At 40.3% G+C, this 18,503-nt stretch overlaps 1 protein-coding gene across 2 annotated transcripts in view; it reads left to right on the top strand.

Moving 5' to 3' along the window:
• Positions 1 to 18,503, top strand: part of PDGFD (platelet derived growth factor D) — a 192,747-nt gene that overhangs the window by 167,131 nt on the left and 7,113 nt on the right. For both annotated transcript variants that reach the window (XM_084893736.1, XM_084893735.1), the window contains exons 5-6: positions 3,025 to 3,223; positions 16,040 to 16,254. In XM_084893736.1, the coding sequence (XP_084749862.1) occupies positions 3,025 to 3,223; positions 16,040 to 16,254 (414 nt within the window). The remainder of the gene's footprint in view (positions 1 to 3,024; positions 3,224 to 16,039; positions 16,255 to 18,503) is intronic.

The following is an 18,503-nucleotide window of genomic DNA, read 5'->3' as shown; positions in this document are numbered from 1 at the left end:
GAGTGTTTTATTTGTGTGGCTTTGACAGTCCAAAATGCCTACTCTGAACACAGCTAAGTACAATCACTGTCAGGCAGGTGATGATGAAAATAAGGCAGGTAAGACTGCAGAGCTGGGGCTAAGCAGGAGGCTTGGACAGTTAGCAGCCTGAGACTGACAGTTCAAAGTAGATTCCAGAGGCGGCTCTGAAACCAAGACGTGGCATGCTATTCTGTCAAGACATCCTCCAGCTTCGCAAGCTTCTTACATAACAACTCAAGGGCTGTCTGCCCAGTCCTGCCCGAAGTGCAGAAGTTGCAAGCTTAAAGGACCCAGTACTAACTCAAGATAATGCCAGATCTCTAAATGAGAGAGATCAGGCCGTCTATTTGGAATATCTGTGAAACCTCATCCCTGAGTCCACACCAACCAAGAAGTCTTCAGATTGGCTCCAAATCCAGGTTCTGGTTAGTCCTCTGGGAAGATTAAATAGCCGTGGCTTCTTCCACCTGCATTCTGGCTTTCAAGAACCTCTGCACTACAGGCAGGGTCTCTGAACCTACCAGTAACTGCTGTACAAACCATACTTTGTTTTTGGTGAGAGTGGTTAGCAAAACTGATTAACAATCCTCAGAGCATTTTTTTTTTTTTACAAGTTATCCTTTTAAGTTAATTCAGTTAGGTTTAGAATGTGTTTTTGTAAACATATAATAAAAGCTGAATGAGATTAAAATGTACAGTTGAAGGAGGCACACCCAAATAGTTATTGCTCTCAAAAATAGGTTTTAAATAATTACCTAAAACCAAAAATGTTCTCATGGGTTTTTTAGGTCATGTCATTCATAAACATTTTTGAAGAATATATTTTATTGATTTTTTACAGAGAGGAAGGGAGAGAGATAGAGAGCTAGAAACATCTATGAGAGAGAAACATCGACCATCTGCCTTCTGCACATCCCCTACTGGGGATGTGCCCGCAACCAAGGTACATGCCCCTGACTGGAATCAAACCTGGGACCTTTCAGTCCGCAGGCTGATGCTCTATCCACTGAGCCAAACCAGTTTCGGCCATAAACATTTTCTTTACCATCTTCCATGTTTCTGTCCATTGTCCTGGGTCAACACTTGAAAAAGGCACTAAAGCTCACACATAAGCACTTTGTCACATTTTATCTGTGGGTTGGGTTTGCTCTTCAGACTAATGTTAAAAGAAATTATTTACTCCCTTCTCCTCCTGAGACTGAGGGAAACCCCCCCTCCCCTCAGCTTTTCCTCGATGAGTTATCTGGGTACACACCACTTCCCAGGCACAGTCAAGAGCAACCCCAGGAGCACCGTGCAGGAGTTCCCCTTTGAGAGCCATTGTAAGAAGCTTTCGTTTGGGTGGAAATGGATCCATGGCTATCCCTGCTTTTACTTTAAAAGCCCAGGAAGCATTTTAATTTCAAAGCTTTTATATGCTGCCCATGCACCTAACACTGGCCAGTTTATTTTGGTTTTCTGGTTTAGACCCATATTATTGTGTTACAAGACTCATTGTAAATCATCCGGTGACTATGAGCCAGGTAGACAGTAGATTCTTCAGACAATACAATTTGAATGGGAATTTGGAATTTTGGGACTGAATCAAAGTATCGTGTACCTCTAGTATTGATGCCAAGAGGAATGTGAAAGGCAAAAATTAGGTACTTCTGTCAGGGTTCAGCTTAGACACACACATACACACACACACACACACACACACACACACACACACACACACCTAGTGTAAGGAGCTAGCCTGACACTTTCACCCATCTATCTCATGTTTCCCACCGAAGAACTAACACTCACTTTCTCCTACACTACAGGGCATATTTGAAAACTGCTCATACGCACCAGTGGTAGGTTAATGCTTTCATACACTTAGTTTCGCTAAAGAGCAACTATTCCTGTCAGAGCAAGTGATCACTGAATCGCTTACAGACCTTTGGCCTTTGCATGGTTAAAAAGAGAAAACATTACCTGAGAGTGAGAATATGAATGTGGGCTTTACTGTCTCTGACTCTATGGTGCATATTAATTCTCAGTAGGGTACTGCAGTTAAGTTTCAGGACCACAAGTTTTCATTAATTTCCATTTTCTTGCAGTCATAGGAGATGTTTGCCCTTGGGGGATCTTATTTGTTTCTTTAAAGACATTTAGAAACCATTTAAGACCACACACTCTCTAGTTCCTTGTCAATGGGTCATGAATTTTACAGAGATGTTTGAATCATGGCTCATTTACCTCTAGATTAGTGAAGGGTTAGTGAAGTAAGTGCTTGGAAACTTATGTGGAGATATGTTTCAGAGAAAAATACATAATCCCTTCCAGATTCTCAATGATGTGCATTACCATTTAAAAAAGTATTCCTGACAGTATTTTCATGGCACCTAGAATCACTAGCAAGCCGCAGCACTTAAAAAAATACATTTGCCTCCCACATAAATCTTTCACTCTGAAGTCAAGAGAGCCAGCTTCCTGGCTAATTATCCTTATTGACAGTAAATAAGCCGATTACAGTGCCAAATTTTATCAAGACGTCTCCAGAGTAGATTCAAACTCTGCTCACACAGCACCTGCAATGCTAGGTGCCCCGAAAAGATAGGACATAGAAGCTGGCCCTGGGAGAATGGGACAGATATGCAAAACTTGCATGAAAGGAATTCAAAATTTAATTGCTCACCATTAGTTGTTGATATGGATGTGGATGTGGGACATTGAACCATGAAACTGGATTACTTAATTTTAATATTTCTACCTAGCCCATGTCTTTTGTAATGACTGACATTCAGATGATGTGGAAGTTTTATAATCTGTCTGGTTTGGATTTGCAAAAAAGTGAATGGTTATCACTTACCAATTATTTGTGCTTGTTTAGAAATAGTACTGTAGCATGATATTTACACACAGGATGGCTTATAATCCCGGTCTTGTCTATCTTCCTTCCATGTAGTTGTATGACTATTGTATTTCACAGCAATGGGCCTTTTCTGAGTACACTGAGCTGTATGTCACTCTTAGGGGGTATCCTATCGCGCACCATCAGTCACTGACACCGCCCTCACTGCGGACGCTCTGGATAAAACAGTTGCACAGTTTGATACAGTGGAAGATCTGCTGAAGCACTTCAGTCCTGAATCCTGGCAAGAAGATCTTGAGAATCTGTATTTGGACACCCCTCATCATCGAGGCCGGTCATTCCACGAGAGGAAGTCAAAAGGTAAGAAACAAAGTATTAGATAACTGTATTAATAATCAGATAACTGTACTAATAATTAAAGATTAGCAATGCAACATTTTTAATTCACTTAAATCGGGTGATTATTGTCATTCCACTTTCATGTATCTTTTCCACATCACCTGAATATGAAGTTCTATGTTTTTTCCAAGCTGTGCTGTTTGTATGGGATTAAGAAAGGTATGATTTAGTCAAAGGTCTGCCATAGTTTGAAGCTAGAAAAGGCCTTATAAAATTATTCAGATGAGCTTTGTGATTCTAAGCAAGTAAGGTATTATTAACCCCACTATAAACAGTGAGTAACCAAAGTCAGGGGAAGTAAATAATTGGTCATAGCCTGTGGCTAGTTAGCAATGGCGAGCAGGTGAGAATTATGACCTCTTGCCTCCAGTGGCAGAGTCAGTGCCTCTCTGATGAATATTCATTTAGCCCAGGACTCAGTGTTGGAAGAGAGGCTCCTGGTAAAGCAATGGTCAAAACTCACTGTGGATTTCAATTCTACTCATTCGATGTCTTATTTTACAAATTTTTTACGAGGACCTACCATGTACTTGGCATCCTGGGTGGTTCATAGGATGTAAACATCCCCAGGTAGAAGTCTGGGATAGTATATGTAATAGGGAAATTCAGGAAAGTAAAATGAAGTGAGAAGATAGTTTCTGTTGGAAAACAACCTAGTAGACCATTTGGACTGAAGCAACTGGTTAGTAAACTCCTACCTGAGTCTGCTGCTATGACTTGGGCGATACTCTTACACACTTCCAATGTATACTTTAGGTGGCACAGGAGAGTCACTGGTGGCCCTCACTGGTGGAGCTGTTCCATATGCATATAACTGTAACTCACACTGAATCTCCCCAGGCCTCAGACTGGATTCAACTCAAAGGAAAAACTGCTTTTCTGTAAGGTGTCACAGTCTTTTAATTTTTATTAGGTAAACTTAAAGGAAAGTAAAATATTCATAATGTTTTATTTGAGAAAAAAATTTTAAGTGGTATTTGATAAAGAAATGATAAAATATGACTATTGTTAAATATCTCAATCACTATAGCTATTCAAGGAGCAGACCCTCATGCACCTATTTTTTTTTAATATTGAAATTTAAAAGTCAACTAAACTCACTACTTTTCACACAGAAATTATTTTAAGTTTGAGGCAGGGTGTCTGCATTTGCATCCTAACCCTACCACTTGCAAGTTTTGTGACTTTTCAGCAAGTCATTGAACCTTCCTGAGCTTCTGGCTTCTCGTTGGCAATGTATATATGACAGCAGTGACAGCACCTACTTCCAGGAATCCTTATGGTGCCAGTAAGAGGACATGGCACCTTGTACTTGTTTAAGAAATGTCAGCTAGTGGCAGGTGCTTGGAATTCTGAAATATCTTTGCATCTCTTTCTTGGTAAGATCTTTCTTGTCCTTTGTCCTCTCCCTGTGGACCCCATTCTCCCCCTGCCCTCCCCCACTCCCACTCCCTGCCAAAAAAAAAAAGTTTAGAGTACTTGGGAATCCACAGCCCTTACATGTCCTTCTACTGCATTGTTATTGTACTTTAAAGGGAACATGAAATTCTAGGATTTAAGAGCATCCGTTGTCGCTTAACATTAAATCACCTGAAAATCTTTAAAAAAAAAAAACAAAACAAAAAACTACAAATGTCTAGTCCCATCTCAGACGCACTAACTCAGAATCTCTGAAGATGGCACGGGATGGAGTGTTGATGTTATGTGATGGCCCCTGAGAGGTTGAGGTTGCTCATTAGAGGAAACCATGGTGGAGAGCTACGGCTTTGGAGATTGTTCGTCCTATGTCTCCAGCACTTGGCACAGGCTCTGACACATTTTAGCAATTACTGTTTGTGATATTGATGATATTAATAACCCAGCATTAGTATATTTCTAACATTTACAGAAACCTAACCCATATACTAAGGATTATAGATTTATTAAGAATGCCTTTGCCCCAGCCTGGTGACTCAGTTGATTGGAGTGTCATCCCACACACCAAAAAGGCTGCCAGTTCGATTTTTGATCAAAGCACATATCTAGGTTGTGGGTTTCATTCCCAGTCAGGATGCATCCAGGAGGCAACTGATGGCGCGATCTCTCTCTCTCTCTCTCTCTCTCTCTCTCTCTCTCTCTCTCTCTCTCTTTCTCTCTCTCTTTCTCTCTCTCTCTCATCAATAAACATATACTGGGGTGAGGATTTTTTAAAAATGCCTTTGGTTGCTGAAATAACTTCATAAGAGCATTCAAGGTGACGTACTTTTTTCTGACAGAGTAAACATTTTTCTCCCCAGTTGGCTTAGATTCTATTTCTTAATTTCTTGTTTAAAATCGTCCTGAGGCAAATCTGTACTGTTTCATTTAACATTGGCAAGTCACCACAGCCTCTGCACTTGTATAAATGTGCTGATTTAATTGTTTATCATTCCACTGATGCGGAACCACCTGCATGTGTCACAAGCAAAGGAAGTCAGGTTTAATATTTCAGCTGCTAGTTTCAGCTTCTGGAACTTAAAAATACAAGTTTGTGGTTTGTATCCTGATGTATAAGCAAGGGATATGTGAGTAATGAGTGAAAACAGAAAAACTAGATACCTAGTGGTATCATTAGGTATTAAATAAATTGTGAACTTTATAGGATCCATAAAAGGTTACCTGTTATCAGAATGGTAACTGTTAATGATGTTGTACAGAAGCAAATATAATTTATTAATATCTATTAAATATCCATTCTTCTGATTTGCCCAGACTGATTAAAAGTGTCATTTTTCTTGATATCAATGAGCAAGATTCTAAGATTACCCTTCATTGTCAACGGGTCAAACACAGAGTTTTGTAAATCCTATCTAATAAAGTGGTAATAGGCAAATTGACCGTCATTCCAACACAAAAGGTGGCTGCCCCCACGTGGTCAAAGATGCCTGCCACCATGTGGACACAAGATGGCCACAACAAGATGGCCAGCAGGGAAGGGTAGTTTTGGGCAACCGGGCCAGCAAGGGAGGGCAGTTAGGGGTGACCAGGCCAGCAGGAGAGAGCAGTCAGTTAGGGGTGACCATGCTGTCAGGGGAGGGCAGTTAGGAGCAACCAGGCCAACAGGGGAGGGCAGTTGGGAGCAACCTGGCCTGCAGGGGAGGTTAGTTGGGGGAAAGGGGTGGGCAGGCCTGCAGGGGAGGGTAGTTGGAGGTGACCAGGCCAGCAGGGGAGAGCAGTTAGGGGGGACCAGGTTGGCAAGAGAGGGCAGTTAGGGGTGACCAGTCCAGCAGCAGTTAGGCATCAGTCAGGCTGGCAGGGGAATGGTTAGGGGGGTGATCAGGCTCGCAGGCAGAAGTGGTTAAGGGCAATCAGGCAGGCAGGTGAGCGGTTGGGAGCCAGCAGTCCTGGATTGTGAGAGCGATTTCCCAGATTGGAGAGGGTTTAGGCTTGGCTGAGGGACAGGACCAACCCCCATGCACGAATTTCATGCACTGAGCCTCTGGTTCTATAATGTACACCAACATTGGGTGAAGAACTTATGAATGAGGTAGAAAGAGTTAATATTCAAAATTAAATGTTATGCTTTTCTTCTATTGTTTATTTGAAGGTTGGTGAGAGTGCATTTTTACATCTCTTTAAGTAGAGAGTTGAAAATAGGAAGAAAGAGAACAGTAAAATTTTGGGGAGAAGAAGGAGGAAAAGACACAGATAACATTGTCAAGTATTAAAGTCAGAAATTCATCGCATAAGATCTACTTTTTAAAAATTCACAAAAAATAGATAAGCTCCAACTTGAACTTCTAGCTGAAGATAATATTACAAGTTAATATGTTCAACTATAATTTTTCTTGGGGTAATGGAGAAAAGGTACTATGGATAATTGAAATCTGGATAATTCAAAACCCAATTTTTTGCCAATAATTTCAACCATATGCCTTCAACCTCAAAGCTTCTCAAAATTTTTAATATTTTTTTGTCAAGTTCAAGTTTCATCTATTTACTCTGCCAATGCTAATATTAACATGGATTTGCATTTAATTAGTAAAAAAATTATAAAAGCTATGCAATTATCCTTTGAATCATTGTATGACAACTGAAGTTTAACTGAAATTATTCTGTGATGGGCTATAAAACACGTAACTTTAAATTTAAGGGCAGTGTTTCTATACTCAAGATCATAGTGTGAAACTTGGCATTTCTAAATTAAATGATTGGCCTTAAGCTCTACTAGACTGGGAATTCCTTTAGAATCAATTTATAGATATGAAGAATATGAAACCTATACTTTTACTTATTCCAGGAGAACTTGATTTTCCAGAATGAGTGTTTAGCATAGAAAAATCCAACATGTATAATAGGAGGAAGAGTGTTTTCACTGTTTGAGTGTTGAATAAAAATATGGAGTTAATTGTTGATTCAGTTCATATTAGTAGTTCTGAACTATAATTATGCTTAAAAAATAGTTTCTACTTTGTATGTGCCAAAATTGATGACTCCCCTTTTTAAAAATCAGTATTTTAATATCGAGTGGATCAAATATATTGATAGTAATTTTAATATCGAGTGGATCAAATATATTGATAGTAATTGATTCCAAATGACGGGGTTTGAAATATATAATGTTTACAGATTCTAAACAGATGCTGTAACATTTACAGTTGTAAATCCAGATATAATAACAATTATATTATTTCCCTCTAAAATCTAAAGCACTCAACTCTTTAATTTGCAAACTATTGTACAATATTTGCTGGTAAATAGCTGGCATAAGAAACTGAGGAGTAAATAAAATAAATGTGCTGTGTACCAAAATGTTTTAAATGGTTCTGAGTTCTCTTAAGTCATAATACCTTTTATTTTTAAATTAGTCTTTACAGCTATTTCTGCTGTGTTATGCCCCTGTATGCTAACCAAGAAGATATGAATTTTCAATAGTGATGTATTCTGTGGTAAGAAATTTCAGAGTGCATTAAAATGTGAACACATTTTAGAAACAAGCCAAAGCCACCACAGGTGGAATGTCTGTAACTGTATCTGCCTATCTGAGATCTGTGTAAGAATTTTCAGAAAGCCTTTGGCTGACATTGGTGATGAATCTGATAAGTCAGCCTTGAGATATAATTTTTCTATAGCTGTATCTCTGTACATTAAACAAACAGAGGTACTGGGCACATTAAATCAAAATGGGTTTATTTTTCTAAGTTCTCATATTGAATGGGGGTTAGCTTCATTGAGTTTCCTGAATCATGCAGTATGCACCAAATAAAAGCTTTCTTTGTCAACATTGAAGTTGTTTTCCACAAATTTGATAGAAATAGAGTAAGAGAAAGAATGTTATAGTGGGAAGAGCATGGAATTCCTAGTCATTTAAACTTGACATAAAATTCTAACTCAAATCCTAAGACTAGTAGCCTTGAAGAAGTCATTTATAGATTTTGAGCCTCTGTTTTTTAAGTATCTCTAATTACAACCACTTCACAAAGTGGTGTTAGGATTGGTAACTGCAGAGTACATAACACCTAGTGCACCCTCAATAGATGATAGCTACTATCATTACTTTTGAATACAACATAAATGTTAAAAAAAACAACATATTTCTGTGAACCCCTTTGCTCTTTTCCCTCCTGCAGAGTATATGAATATTGTCAGATTTAATTATCCACATAACCAGTACTCTCATTAAACGTTTACAATAGAATCACCAAATACATATTAAACTTTTCTATGATACTATTTACCCAGAAACACTCTGGCACCATTTTGCTTGCTGGATGTTTCCTTTACAAATTTTGCCATTTTATACTGTAGGCACTGTTTATGATCCATATGTTTTGTAAGTATCTAGATTCCCCACTCATTCAGTTTTCCCGGAAACACAACTAAAACCATACTCATGTTTATCACGTTGCAAGTGTCTATGAAGACACAGGCATAAAATGTTTGAAGAAAATCTTGGCCCCTCCCATTACCAGTATAGCATGGTATACCTTGTCCATCACCATGGGGATCCTAACCTCACTTTCATCATCACAATTATTCCTCCCATCTAGGCTTACGATTCATGTGCAAATTGCTTAGAAAAATCCATTTGGGTCTAAGTGAGCAAAAGTGCCTTTTCCACACGGTGACTCTTGTTAACAATGAATAGGTTCGCCTTGTGGATCCTGTGCCCGCGTTTTCTGTGAAACATCGGGGAATCCCCCGGCATCTTTTTTCTCACCACCCACATGGACTTGAGAAGAAAGCACACACTTCCTAGGGCACTCTCCATGCTGACACTGCTGGTGCGGGGAGAGCTGGCTCATTAAATGTCTTTCCTTACAGGGGACTATGCTAAGGCCCATAAAATGATACACAATCATTGCCTTCTGACATTTAGATCAAGGTGGACATGACCTTCCTTTTCTTTGTGATCACCAGATGCAGAATCTCAACTGTTGGGGTGATTCCATTCTTATCCTGACCTCATGGATCTGTTTTATTCATTTCAACAATAATGCGGGGTATACCTACTGAGAGCACAGTTTTGAACCTATGCTTCTTAATGCACTCAATCTGACTAAATTCCTTAACAGGAGAGTGTTCTTAGTCTCATTTTACTTGTAAAATAAACAAATTCAGAAACATTCTGTGACAGCTATAAAGTGTAAAGAACCATGACATCAATCATGGTTACTTGGCTGCAGGTCCCATGCTGTGGGAAATTCAATGGCTTTTAAAGTTCAGAGACTAGTCATCTTCCAGTAAATAAAAGAAAGAGGGACATTTAAAATCTCCCTGGTTCTTTTCATCTCCTAACATGTTTTCTCACTTTTCTTTTCTTAGATGTGCTTTATTCATCCCCCCAGTTCATGAGTTCCTAGAGTCAGAGAATTACCTCTGATGGTGTGAGCTGCTTTCATGCCCAATTCAATGCCTTGCAGATATTCATGCACGCATCCATTCATCTTCAGCACATATTTGTCAACTGCCGGCATTATATGTCCAGTGACTTTAGACAAGTCACTTAACTTCTACATCTCAGTTTCCACTATCAAATAGGTTTAGTTATGAGAATTCACTGATACTGGGTTTTGTGAAAGCAATCCACACAGTGCCAGGCACATAGTAGGTACTCAGTAAATTTCCATTCACTCATTGCTTAACAATGTTTTTAAACCCTGAAAATTAGGAATCATCTGATTGGAAACTTTTTAATGTGACTTAAGTTGATTTCTATAAATACAAGTGGTAAATGTTCCCATTTAGAAATTAAACCAGTAAATGAAGACATGGAATTTAATATTTTAAGTTTAAAATATTTTAATGTTCCCTCACTGAAAATTATAAGATAGTTGTTCATTCCAGATTTACTTACACTTCTAAATTGGGGTTGAAATGTGAAAAGAGTTTTCACAATTATGTGTAGATTTATATTGTAGAAAATTACCATGCAGTAGTAATGTCCATAGAAATGATGAATTCTCCTGTGGAATTTATGAACCTTGAAAAAGGCTGAGATCCTCTGGTTGCTTGACATGAAAATACTGCAATTATGGATATATTCCCTTTACTTCTCACCCTCACCCCAAGCACCATAAATGTAGTGTTGTAACATCGAAGTCAAAATGTGAGCATTTTACATGACAGATTGTGACATCAATTTCCATTTGGCAAAGGACAAATTCCTGAGCAGTTTGAGATATGTGTGAGGGACCAGCCTTCTTGATGCCATCCTCTACCCTGTGCAGCACTGCTTCTACATTCTTGGGGCAATCATCTTCATGCATCATAATTATGGAACCCCAGTTTCTCGAGTCTAACCTAACACAATCATTAGTTTGATTTTTTCAGAAAGTAATTGTTAAGTATCTATTCCTTGCAAAGAAAATCTGCGTTGTTTAATAGGGCTATATATGGCTGAGACTTTCTTGGGAAAAAAAAATATTGATATATATCGTTGTCCAAGGATATGTATTTCTTTTATTACTGATTTTTAGACAGAAAGAGAAACATTGATATGAGAGAGGAATATCAATCATTTACCTCTATATAAGCCCCAACAGTGGAGTGAACCCATGACCTAGGAATGTGCCCTGACCAGGAATCAAGCTGGAACCTTTTGGTATATGGGATGACACTCCAACTAACTGAACCACCTGACCAGGGCTCTCTAATATTGGTTTTAATTTTTTAGGTCGTCATTCAGAGTAAGATAGATATTTAAAGAAAATCAGAAACAATTGTCCAGAGGTGCTTAATGACTTCAGTTATTTTTTATTGATTATTTCAGATATTCAAAAATGACCCACGTGCTTAGACTCAAATATTTTGTGTTTCCTTCAACAGTACCCTGCTTCCAATTGTTGAAACCAAATAGTTTTAGAAGAGGTGGACTTAAATGACCTACATTTGGTCCTTTCACTGGGGGCAGAGCACTAGGCGAGATGGTATGAAAAGACAATTAACTCCTTGCTTCCTGGAACCTAATGGTTTAGTGGAAGAGAAGCATCTAAATAAAGGAAATGATTAAACACAATGAAAATCATGGATAGACAAAAGTCCCTGCAGTTCAGGTGGAAAAGATGAAATGAATTATATTGCTTGCTAAAGATCAGATGCAGGTCAGTGCCAATCAGCACACCTAGAAAGCTGGGTCATTGGGTCACTGAGCATCCTCTGAGCAAAGGTTCTCAACCTTTCTGAATAACCATAAAATTATTTCTGTTGCTACTTCCTAACTGTAATTCTGCTACTGTTATGAATCGTAATGTAAATATCTGTGTTATCCGATGGTCTTAGGCGACCCTGCTAGTGACACGCAGGTTGAGAACCGCTGCTGTAGAGCCTAAGACCATCGGAAAACACAGATACTTACATTACGATTCATTAACAGTAGCAAAATTACAATTATTAAGTAGCAACGAAAATAATTTTATGGTTGGGGGTCACCACAACATGAGGAGCTGTGTTAAAGCGTCGTGGCGCCAGGAAGGTTGAGAACCGCTGCTCTAGAGGGAAGGCTCCAGCATGGCTTATGGAAGCTGCTCTTAGCATCCTCCTTGAAAACTTCAGACGGAGGCTCATACATGCAAGAGGCATGAAAAAAACCTGGATTCAAACCCTGGCTCTTTCACTGACAGTGTGGCTATGGACAACTTTTGTTCTTAACATTTCAAAAGCTCAATTCCCTCAACTCTAAAAATAAGGGCAATAATGGCATGGAATCCAGAGTGTACTTGGGGATTTTGTGCAGTCACACATGTGCAGAACTTTTCATGTTACCTGGGTACTTAGGCGTGTAGATAGTCGGAATCAAAAACAGCAGGCTGATTCTTCATTCTTCCACACCTGAACCCTCATGGATTAGACACTGAACAAAGGTGTGCCTTCTCCAATATACCATTGCTTTACACATTCCCTCCCCAACACTCAGAGCTCAGAACTCTTATCACAGCCCAAGGAGCTTCCGTAACTGGACGATGCTTTCAGGGCAGGGCTGCAGGTGGAAGGGTGCTCCTACTGCGCTGTGCAGGACCCCCGCATTGGATTAACATGTCCAGGGGAAGCCCTTGAGGTCAGTGAAACCTTTCGGCCCTTCCAACATATTGTCAGTGCACAGCCTCAATGATGAGATAGAATCGTTGAATGGTTCCCTCTTGCATGCCCCAAACTGGGGATCAAACCCACAACCCCAGCATGTACCCTAACTAGGAATCGAAACTCCTGGTTCTTAGATCGATGCCCAACCACTGAGCTATGCTGGGTGGGCACAGCCCCACATCTTAACTGACACTGAAGAGCCAAGCAAAGGCAAGAAGACTCAAATTCAAAAGGACAGCAAAAGAGGCATTATAACATATGTACACCTGGGTGAACTAGGCAAGTTGCCTGAAAGTAATGGGCCTTTGAATTATAATCTGAACACCCTCGCTGCCCTATACTGGTCCGCCATGGAGACTGAAGCAGGGAAGCAAAGGGCAGCCCTTCTCTCTGGATTTGTACCTCTTGGCCTCCCTGCCTCCCAGCAGGCTCACACCATAGCCCCCTTCCCGGGGAAGTACCTACCACTGGAGGTGTTAATTACTGCTCAGCCCCTGGTCTGGCTCTCTGCTCTGCTGCACTGCTAATCAGTCTTCCTTGACTGGAAACTCAATATCTCCTGCAGAGAGTCTGCAATCTTGCTTTGAAGTTATTTGCATCCAGTCAGAAGAACGCTTTGGTTCTAGTTCTAAATTGAGTGCCTTGGTGGTTTCCATCCCCTCAGCAGGGCAGCTGGACTCTACAGCACTCACACTGGGCTTCAGCTCTTACTCACATTAGGGAGTTGATGCATCACACTGACAGCATGGTAAACCTCTTCCTGGTGGACAAGAAATGGAAGTAACCAGTGCAGCCAGTAAACTTATGGAATGAGCAGAGTTATGTTTTAAGGCAAGTAAGACATACATTCCTTATTCTGCTTTGAAGAGGGCACTTTTTGGGTTCAGCTACATCTCTATAGGGAAAGCACTGTAATTTGTCTTGGAAACATTCTGGAGATAAGGAGGAAGCATTCAGCACCCCGGTCCTAGCACAGCAGCCTACAGAAAAGCTAGATACAGCGGGAAGTGGAGGTGTCCTTCCTTCAACTATCGGATTCCATCATTCTCCCATGCTGCTTGCTGTGACAGTAGAGAGCAAAAAGGAAAAAGGTTTCCATTCCACTTTTCCCACTTACTATTCACTTTGTGTAAGTAACACCCACCTCCAAAGGGTGGGGAGAAAGGAAACGGAGTCATTTGTGTAAGGTGCCTAGCAGAGGGCTGAACTACAGAGAGACTCAGTATTGAACAGAGAGACTCAGAGGGCTGAACTACAGAGACTCAGTATCTATCCCTTCCTTCCTTCCCGCACATCACAGCCTCTTATTGCTAATTGCACCTCTTTCCTCTGCAATGCTAGATTTAAAAAAATAAATAAAATACTTTCATTATCCCAAGCAGCAGAGTTGGCCCTCTGCATCAGCCCTGTCCACAGGCGCAGAAAAGCCCAGGCCAGCTTCCGCATTTATATCAGGATGACACTTGTAATGGATGATTGCTGCACTTCTTAATCCATTTATGTAATCCTTCCTGCCTTGCTGGCAGTTATTTACAGGGCCTTAGCAGCAATAAAATGGTTCCTTTCCCAAGACAGAGTTCATTCAATTTAAACCTGGATTGATTGTAGCTAAACTTATGATGACTTTACAAAGGAACTAAATAAAAACAACAATAAATTATGCATAGTGATTGTTTAGCATGTATTCGTCCCCCACATGTCCTGGGCTCAGCATATTAAAGTTGGGGGAAAAACCCGTGTCCTTGAGAATCATGCATAGTTACACATATAAAAGGCACTCAGGGCAGGGCACCAATTCAATTCCCATTGAATTCTTTATTCCGGGGATCATGTGACCATCTGGCCAGTCTTTCAGCTGACTTTCTGGGGTTAAGTGCTTTCACCCATTAGTGCCTTCTTTTGGTTTCCTTCAGATGCAGTCTACTGACAGCATCCTTAGTCTTTAACCTCTCCCCTGAAAAATACTCTTTACCGCTCCTCAAGCAATTTTGGTTTACGACTAAGACTCCCTGAGGCCAGAGAGCAGGTCAGCCTGATGATACCTAATTGACATTGGAGGGATCCCTCCTGTGGTGGCCTCTGTGGTGACAAGGGACTTGCACTAGGAAATGATGTGGAACTCAGGCAGACAAGGGACTTTCTCCTGAGGGCATGGTCATGTATGTGCTAAACAGTCAAGGATTTGCATGTCAAGTGGATAGATGACTGGATGGATTCTGAGACCACTAGTTAAAATGTAATCTATATAACATAATAAGACAAAGGTAATTCCTATACATCTTTATGACTAAAATATGAAAATGTAAGATGATGTTCTTCATTCATAGAAAACCCCGTAACCATATCCCTGACAGCCAAAAGAAAGAAATAGAGAAGGAAAGCATGATTTTTTTTTTCCTTTTCATTTTTGACCATTTGACTTTAAAAAGAAAATATGCAGGAAAAGTCAAAATTAATCAAAATGCACAATAACATATAGTATTGAGTACCATGCACACCAGAGTCAATGTTTCAAATATTGCTGTGAAATAGGTAGTTATACTATTTATATTTTATAGATGGGGAAGCGGAGGTTCAGAGCAGTTAAGGGACTTTCACACTAGAAGGAGGTATAGCCACGATGTGAAGGGAGCTGTAGCTTTCCTGCAGAGCCTAAGACATAACCACTAAGCATACTGCCATCCAGGATCCAATCCACAAATGTGCATCAGATTCACAAGCCCCCAAATGCCATTTTCTTTGACCTTTGAGTTGAAATAAACTAAATCCTTTCCTTTCTCACATTTACTTGTAAAATTTCATTGCTGGTTAAATATATTAGAGTGATTGTCTCTGATATAATTCAAATTATATTTAAGTAATAGCTTACAGTCAGGATTTATTTAGAATAAAGAATAATTTTTTGAGATAAAGGTAATTATTTCAAATTGCTGGCCATTTGCTTATTTTAACATCAGAAAAAAAAATTTTTTTTTCATTACAAAATGTACAAGAAAATTTGAACCATTATATAGATTTAGCCAAATTTTTTAGGGGTTTTTGTTTTTCTTTGTTGTTGTTGATGATAACTATTTTTTTGAAGGGCACGTAGGATCATAGAAAAATAAGACATTTCACCTGTGATATTTGGAGTATAATTGAGATCCCAAAGACATGTTCAGTCCCTTTCCCAGAAACACATGCTGCCTGTGTTGCTCACCGCCGTGCACTTGCTCACACAGCGTGTGTTTCTTACAGTGGACCTGGACAGGCTCAACGAGGATGTCAAGCGGTACAGCTGCACTCCCAGGAACTACTCAGTGAACCTACGAGAGGAGCTGCAGCTGACCAACGTGGTCTTCTTCCCGCGCTGCCTCCTGGTGCAGCGCTGTGGGGGGAACTGCGGCTGCGGCACTGCCAACTGGAAGTCCTGCAAGTGCGCGTCAGGGAAAACGGTGAAAAAGTACCACGAGGTACGTCATGTTCTCATGTCTCTGTGGAAGCGCCGCATTTAGCAGTTTGGCTGCAAAAGGCATGTAATTCACGGGGAGCTAGAAGACAGGACCGTTGCGTACAGTTGGTCAGTTCCTCCATGCAAAAGGGCACCGGGCCAGGGGGATGACTGGGACCTAAACTTGTGCTAAATTTGTCAAGCTAAGTGCCCTGGGCAGGATCTAAGTTCATTCTGAAAACGGGACTTCTTTTCTGATCCTCATAGTGTACCACTTGGGTTGACAGAGTAAGTGGATAAGCAAAGGTATGGTGAAGTAATTTTAGAACTTATTTGGCTTCCTTTGTAGAAATATGAGGTTATTTGTTTAAAGGATCTGACTTCAAAATGCAGGTCCTTTTAAGAAAAAGCTAAGAGCCAAACTTTAATTCAAACAGGTAATTAAAAATTAAGCAAAGATAGTAAATATTTGTCAGAAAATACACATCGTTGAAGACAGGATCATTGCATAATCCTGTAATTATAAAAGAATTTCTCTTTTAGAAATACTAATTTTTTCCCTAAATACTACTGAGTGTTACCTAGGGAATCTTCTCTGAAATTATGCAACAATAAATAAAATAAATAAGAAAAACAAAAATTTAAAGAGAGAATGGTGACCTTTAATCATAATTATATCAACCATCTCTCTTAAGTATTTAGAATGTGCCAGATATTATTATAAAGAATCATTAACTCACTTACTATTTTCTCAGCACACAGTAGAGGGGATTGGGGTGGGGAATATACTGAGGCCTAAGAGGATCCCTTAGTTGGCCAATGCGACATGGTTGGTGAGTCACAGAGCCAGGACCTGCACTCTGATCACTGCTCCGGGGTCTATGTTCTTGTTCCTAATAACGCTGTGCTGTCTCTTTAAGACACAGCATTTTATTGAGCATTAAAGAGCACCCACGGGGGAATCAGAGCTGCTCCTGACCCTGACTGTGGGAGCACATGTGAGTCACTAACATGTAGACACTCAGTTTTCACACATGTGAAATGGGACTAAGGAAGTATATCAGAGAAGCTCTTACAGAGCAGTCCTGGGGATCAAATAACGTATTGCCTATGAAAGGTGTTTCTCAAGATGTGACACATAAAACAGAAACATGTTTTAAAATATAAACTAAAATGCGGGGAAAACGTTATTGTTAGGAAGCATCATTAGAGTCGCTTTCTATCAGTATCTGCCAAAACAAAACAAAAACAAACAAAAAAACAGACAGTGCTCCCTAAATGAAGTCTCCAGCTTTGTAAAAGTGTTTGGCTATCCTGATAACAGTAAAACAATAACGTTAGGTTCGGCGGTAACCCTGGAGCCAAATGAAAATGGATGTGTCATAAGCAGCCTTTTCCACTTGGGAAATGCAGGGAGCTGCGGCCCATGGCCATGCTTACCTTCGGCACAGGAAACACACGCTTCAGACCTACATGGCAATACCCTCTTAGTCACAAGAATTTCTTACTCCACCCACACAGTTTTCAAAGGAAAAAGAAAAAAAAAAAAGTCCGTCCTCATAGCCAGAGAATGCTGTCATCGGTGCGCATTGTGTTTTATTTTTGTGTGACCCGATGAACTCTAGATTGGACCGAGTTCTGGAGTTCCGGAGCCTGAATCTCACAATGTTTCGCTGGAACCTAAAGGTGAACGCAGAAGGCAACAACCAGGTTAGAGGTGCAGTAATCCTGGAAGTAACAGGCTGTCCACCCAGTCATAACTGTGAGGAGAAACATGCCAGTCCAGCCTCTGATGTGTTGGGCAGTGCTTTATTTTCATCTCCGCTCTCTGCTCAGTTCCAAGTTACAGCTGGATTTTTAAAGTCCTTCATTGCGGAAATGGCAGCGCCAAATACACACTTAAAAGGACTCTCGCCTCCCAGACAGGGTCCTTTCCTTATCTTGTCTCTGTACACAACCACTACTACCTGCAAATGCCTGTAAACAATTAATATCTGAAGAGGAAGACCTTGATGTCTTTGTTCAGTCATACAAACAGGTCGGCAATGTTGCCCTCTTTTGAAACTGCTGTCTACAGCATCTCTGAAGCACGTGTCACAGTATTTTCACTTGTAGGAGCCTGCAGAGCAATACACACAGTCAGCTGGCCAAGTGTTGAACAAAGGGACCAGACAGCAGCATCACGCAGTCAGTACCTGCCCACCAGGCCTGGTCTGTCTCCCCTCCCCCCACAACTCCTAAAATGCCCTTGAAGCATGTTACAGTGATCAC

The sequence above is a fragment of the Pipistrellus hanaki genome (assembly GCF_964339955.1).
Source record: "Pipistrellus hanaki genome assembly, chromosome: 9".
Lineage (NCBI taxonomy): Eukaryota > Metazoa > Chordata > Mammalia > Chiroptera > Vespertilionidae > Pipistrellus > Pipistrellus hanaki.
The sequence above is the reverse complement of the archived record's forward strand: the minus strand, read 5'-3'. Positions and strand labels throughout refer to the sequence as shown.